The 6,643-nt window shown below is 43.6% G+C and overlaps 1 protein-coding gene across 1 annotated transcript in view; it reads right to left on the minus strand.

Moving 5' to 3' along the window:
* The window catches only part of SNX7 (sorting nexin 7), a 28,885-nt gene extending 22,614 nt beyond the window's left edge, over positions 1–6,271 (minus strand). Inside the window, exons 1-2 of the mRNA XM_005520956.3 lie at positions 6,046–6,271; positions 82–264 (exon numbers count right to left, since the gene is read on the minus strand). Of these exons, the coding sequence (XP_005521013.2) occupies positions 82–264; positions 6,046–6,219 (357 nt within the window). The 5' untranslated portion in view covers positions 6,220–6,271. The remainder of the gene's footprint in view (positions 1–81; positions 265–6,045) is intronic.
* Between the last annotated feature and the right edge of the window lie 372 nt (positions 6,272–6,643).

The following is a 6,643-nucleotide window of genomic DNA, read 5'->3' on the forward strand; positions in this document are numbered from 1 at the left end:
ATCCCAGAGAATGGTGTGCAAGAAGAGTGAAAATGCTAATTGTTATCAAAGTAAGCCATTAAACCATGAACAGATACTTACCTTTGTGACTACTCTGTATGTAATAAATGTTTCGATGGCTGTAATGTGGCTTTCAGGATCATCGACTGTAATGAAGAGATCTCTTAATTCTGGCCCATCTTCAAATTTATACTGGTTTATCATTGATGAGGGGGATATTGGCACTGAAGGACTGAATGAGTTTACCTCAGCCAGAGACGTATCCTACAGATAAGACACGAGGACATCCATATCAATAATCTTTGTAAACAAACACATCTCCGATGCTAAAATGGCAAGCTTTAAAATTATCTCATAGAACAGATGAAACTGGGAGCAGATAAAATTATGTAGTATGTAGCAAATCAGTATTTGCTTTGGTGAAGATGGAAGAAATGAGATTTATTCTAAAATGGATGAAAGAACAAAATACTACCATTTGAGAAAAATGGTATGCATAGCTAGAAGGAGAACTTGCCTATGAACAGTAAAATTAGTTATGAACCAAGCACCCATTAATTGTGTAGGGCACTTACCAGTTTTATTAAAATTGTTAGAAGCCAGTTACTGAGGACTTATGATGTTTGAATTATCTCTAATTACCTGAAGAGGATGGATGAAAAAATGATGATTCAAAAAAAAAAAAGGCAAAATCCAAATCATAATTTTTACTGGAATTGGATGTTTCAGTTTGCATTTATTTTAAAATAAAATTTGAAATGGAAACCAATTACAGGTACATAAATTAACCCCTTTTTTATTTTTTAAGGAAAACAGTAAGTAAAGATGCAGTACAAATTTGCTGCTTAATTTCTAAAAAAAAAAGTCAAACCACTGTTTTGCTGGCGCGAAAACCACTTTTTGATAGCACTGACCACTTCTACACAACTCTGTAAGAATATGTCCCCATAGCAACTGCTTCTCCTAGTGTATTCAGTGGTGCTCAGTCTGCTGAGAAACGAGGTGGAAACTGGAAACAGGCAAGACGTCTCATTTTCTTCCTTAAATACAAGTCTGGGTAAGATCCACTAATCTAGAATCTTGAAGGATACAGTTATCATGAAAATGAATTGCGTTTACTAACTCCAATTACTAATAAAAGAGTGTAACAAATTAATAAATCTTTAGAAATAATAGAGAAATTGAAAGAAATAATTTTATTTTAAATATCAAATACTGTATATGGCTTTTTTAATATATGCAATGCAAATAATTATTTTCATAACAAACTTTAAAATTCATGTATTTTCTAGAAGTTTTCTAAAAAGGTAGTTAGACTACACTGACTGTGAGTGGCAAAGAGCTGCCCTCTCCAGTGCCTTGTTAACTATGGAGGAAGGAGAACAGAGATGTAGTTTAAGAGAAAACTGCTCAAATTCCAGGACTGGAAAGGTGTGAGACCAGTCACTCACTGTGACTGGAGTCACAGCACCATCCCAAGGCTGACCTCACAGGAATGAAGAGAACCCCACTGTAGAGCTGCTGAACTGGGTGAGAGTTGCTTTTTGCCTCTTGAATTCAATTGGATCAGAACTTTCTTTGGAAAGGAACACTTTATCTTGTTCTTTTTCTTTGGATTTATCAATGTACTCCCACAAATATGGGAGCAACATTTACATGAGGAATTATGCCCAGAAAGTGCTCATGTCATCTCCTCCTATTGCTTACGTGCAGTTCTTTGAACAGGGAGACAAAAGCAACACAGAAGACTAAAGACAACACTTTAAATATTACACAGTGGCTTCCTTGTACACCTGTCAGTCATTTTACTTTTACCCAGTGTGTTTCTACATGGTTTCTATACAGCCAGCACTATCCTGAGTCATGCAGAATAAACAGAGCTGTTCCCAGAGCCCGCTCACACTGGCTGCCTATGGTCTAGATGAAGAATGAGGACTGCTAGCTCAGAGCAGCCCATGCAATTCAAAGTGCTGAGGCAATGGGAAATTTCCAGGGAAAGAAATATGCATGCAAGAAAGGACTTGAATGGCCATGTAACTTGAGGAGTAATGACTCTGCAAGGCCTAAATTGGATCAAGGTAAATGTATTTCGTATTTTCTCATTTTCCATGGGGCATTAATATATTAATGTTACATTCCTTCTTATAGGCTGATACTAAAATTTGCTCTATTCATGCAGGTGTCTGAAAGTATATGTTTATGTGGAAGGGCTTATGAATATGTGGTTTGGGAAACAAAATATGGGCAATAAAATTCCACAGAATAAGCAAGTCTTTGGTTTTGTTTAATACAGCTCTAGTATTCACATGCACATGAATGAATACAACGAGTTTTAAACAAGCATCTGTCTCTTTATCCTCATGATAGTTCAGGTTTACTTCCAGTAATTCTTGAAGTTCATGTGACCTAAGTCTGATGTCATCACAGAAACACAGTTAAAAAAACCATGACAATTTTCTATACAGCTGTAATTTTGTGGTTGGAACTATGTTTTTGTGTTCATACAGATGAGGGCAGGAGTTTTGTTGCACAGGAAAAATAGACAATTCTTCTAGCCCTTGGGTTGTGTAACCTTCTTCCTCCTCATCCATGCAAAGAGCATCAAGGTCCTGTCCCAGAAAATGATGTCCTTTCCCACACCTCGCCCCTCCCCACCTACCTGCTGTACCCCTTTCCAAGCCTCTTCCCTCCTGACAGAGCAGTTGGCATAGCTGTGTGTGCCAGTCCACAAACAGGTTCATGCCTTTTAATTTACTGGCCAAGAGACCAAAGAGATAGAAAATCAATGAGCAGCTTGAGGGCCTTTTTCTGGGTGTCCTTTTTCTAACACTTGCAGTTACCCTATCTCAGCTTCACATTTGACTGCAACTGGTCAGTAACACTAATACATAAGGGAAGAAAACACTCCCACAGCTGAAGCAGCCTCAAAACAGGATGAGACAGACACAGCTGAGACTGCAACTCTTTGGAGAAGACACTAAGCCTGGGGGTTTGTATAAACAATGCTCCCTCCCAGAGCATAGGTCCTTGACCCAAGGTTACCTCTGTGCTCCATCCATCCATCCATCCATCCATCCATCCATCCATCCATCCATCCATCCATCCATCCATCCATCCATCCATCCATCCATCCATCCCTACCTCCCAGCAAGGATCCAGAGCTTGCAATAATCTGAAGCCAGGATCCAAAAACAGGTCTTGAGATAAAGAACATGGGGCCAAGTTTGTCTTGTAAGTGAATAGCTTGGATGTTGGAGCATTCTTCAAAGAGCAAAGGTATTCAGGATGTCTGATTTATAAGTGAATTTTTTTGCCAGTAAACTATTCTGTCTCAAATCCTTGATGAACTTGAAGAAGAATCTTGAAGAAAAATTAGTCTCTATGCAATTCTGAAGTGGCATATACATATTTTTCAGAAATATCATTAAGTTTTCTGCAATTATAAAATGCAGACAAACACTGTGAAACAGAGTTTGAAAGCAGAGGTGCTAAAGGTTTTAAGTATTAACCAAACTGCTGACAGCTTTGTCAATGCTACATATCAGTTATCAACAAATGCAAAAGATAACTGAATGGATATTTGTGATACAGGCAGTACTCTAAAGCTAAAGGAAGAAAGCAGGGTGAAAACATTCCATCTGTGTGACTCACAACTCCGCTCCCAGAATTTGTCTCTGCTGAAAAGAATTCAGAACTTTTTCAGTGGCAGTGGAAACTAGGATAAAGTGAAATGCACTTCACATCATTAAATGCTTTATCAGAGCTGCTGAAGATGCTGGTCTGTAATGTTTGAGATATGTTAGAGGATACCAGGTCAATGGTTTATAACACTATCAGGTTAAACATCTATGGATTTTTGTAAAATAAAAGCCCAGCGTTTACGTTCTGAGTAATAACTCAGGGTATTGAGGTTGACAACTTTTAAGAATCTCATTTTTCACCATTTTGTTAGCTGGCACATTGCACTGCCTTGACAGAGAAAGATGAAGCTGACGAGAGTGGCAGGCAGCAAGCTCTGCGTGGCTGCTGCTGTCCTGCTTGGCCTGCAAAGGTAACACCACTGCCTTACTGACACTGCATGAGGAGCCCCATTAAGATGCAATTTAAAACAAGGTAGTCCTGAACAGTATGTTATGGAAAAATTAGTCTTACAAGACTTAGTTGTAAACTACATTTAGCCTGTCAGATTCCTTTGAATATAGGGAACATGAATAAAAAGGGTGTAAAGCCCAAACAACGTCACAGATTTTCAACAGCTCAAAAGATCAATCTCAAATTGCACTTGAAAACAAACAATGAATTTCTGGTCGATATATACAACCACTACATGCAGGTATTCAAGCTTTGGAAGGAAAGCTGTATTTTCATATAATATGACAATTTTTTTTGTTTGCAGGAATAACTTATCATGTAGCATGCATTAATAGCAGTTAAGATTTCATATGGGTAAAAAGATTTGGCATGAATCCAGGTAGAAATGTAAAGATCTCAATATTTGCAATAAAGCAGCAGTAACTTGTATCTACTCCACTTGTTTTTATCTTTTATTCCCAAGGAGAATTGCTCTTGACAAGCAAGCAGCATAAGCATCAATCCACTGTGTTGATAAGCAGATACCTTCATGGAGAACTGCCTGAACTTCACTCATAAAAGGAAATGGATGCAAAGTGAGCATAAGCAACTAAAATTATATTTTAGCACTGCTTTTGCATGCAAGTTCAGTGAATCATTCATCTTTTTATGTCAAATCAAGACTGGTGCTTTCTAAGAAAATATAAATCAGCTCAACCCTAGTTGTGCTTCAGAAAAATACAGGTAACTTCGTGAAATTTAGCCTAATCTCTTGCATGTTACAGACTATTTATTAAACCACCTAAGAGTCCCTTCTGGCCTTAAAAGCCATGAGTTTCAAGAATTCTATTATAGTCAGAGTTTAAATACATAACTCCTAAGAAGGAAGTCCTTATTCCAACAGTTGTATTCATACATACCACAACAGTGTTTCTCACCTACAGAAATATAAAAACCAAACATTTGCTCCCTATGACAATCTGTCCTACTGAATAGAAATACGTTGTCACTTTTTCAGATCGGAAATGTAACTGCTATTTCTCTCCCATGGCACACATTCTGTCACAGCACTTCACAAGTCTCAGATGGTGAATGACACCCTAGCCCCGTATATATTTTTTCCACCCTAGCTCTCTGTGTGCACTTATATTTTAGATGCTGCCTTGATAAGGCAAATAGATCCATGACATGCCCTCTTCTTTAACTGCTGAGGAGACAAGAGGTAAGTCTTGTCTTAACCTGTCCTAAATCAGTACTAAATGAGAAACAATATATGTGGAAGCCATACCCCCCCTTCATTGGTTTAATTAAAACCAGCACTATCAGCCAGACTGGCACACATGTACCTGTGTGCTCTCTGAACGTGGACTCTGATACATTATCAGTTACGTTTATTTTATTCTCTTCATCAAAATTCAGATGTTATCTTTTCAAATCTCCTATATGAAGGTGTGAGACTTCATCTTTTAAAAGAAAACTCAAAGTGAAACTTGGAAACATTTATTTACATTCAAACACAGCTGCAATTACTAAACACGACTGTTTATTTAATTTACAGATACATATATGGCACCTGACGAACGTAAGTGCTGATAAGGGTACAGGGAGTCCAGATTAGATGGCATATTTAAGGTAAGCGCAGTCATGACTCGCATTGCTGGTCCGAAGCAACGACTCGCGTTTCGTGCCCGAGAAGTCACCCGGGACTACGGGTACCGCCGAGCGCTGCCCCGGCCAGCCCCGCGCCCTCGGGCAGCCCGGCCCGTCACGGAGCCCCGGTGGCACCGGGGAGCACCGTGCGTGCGAGGGGCGGGCGGGCAGAGCCCGCGATCGCCGCCCGGCCCGTCCCGGCTCGGCTCGGCCCGTCCCGGCTCGGCCCGTCCCACCGCACCGCCCCGGCTCGCCCGGCGCCCGCTGGGGCAAAGTACCGGCGAGCTCGCCCGGACAACCCCGGCGCGGAGGGCGCTGCCGTACCTTGCTGAACACCTCCAGATCGTCTTCCTCATCGTCCAGCGCCAGCACGTCGGCGGCGGCGAGCAGCGGCCCCCGGGCCGTGCCGAGGGCACCCTCAGTGAGATGCGAGTCGACCTCGGGCCCTTCCCTGCCGGCTGGGAGCGGCGGCCCCGGTAGCCGGCCCTCCGCCTCCATCCTGCCCCGCGAGTGCGGGCGGCGGCCCCGCCACAGCCGCTCCCCGCGGGACCGCAACTGGCGGCTCCCCCGCCCGCCCCTGGCCGCGGCCGGCCCGGGGGGCGCGCCCAGTGCGCAGGAGTGGAAGCGGCGGCGGGAGGGCCGCGCCGCCGGGCCGGGCTGCGAGCGAGCGGGGCCGGGAGTCGCAGAGCCTGCCGGCAGGCCCGGGCAGCGGGCGGGGGGACTGCGACTGCGGCCTCTGCGGAGGCGGGACGGGGCGGCTCAACGCCCACAGGCGTGTTCGTGGCGGCGCGGGGGACCCCGCCCGGGCCGCCCCCGGGGCTGCCGGGGGACTGGGCGAGCCGCCCCCGGGACTGCCGCTCGCCGGAGCCGCTGGAAAGTGTATGCAGTGCCTCGGTCTGGAGAGCCCCGTGCCCCTCCCAGG

This window comes from Pseudopodoces humilis, chromosome 10 (genome assembly GCF_049639895.1).
Source record: "Pseudopodoces humilis isolate 2021_Gansu_Grassland_sample_001 chromosome 10, ASM4963989v1, whole genome shotgun sequence".
Taxonomy (NCBI): domain Eukaryota; kingdom Metazoa; phylum Chordata; class Aves; order Passeriformes; family Paridae; genus Pseudopodoces; species Pseudopodoces humilis.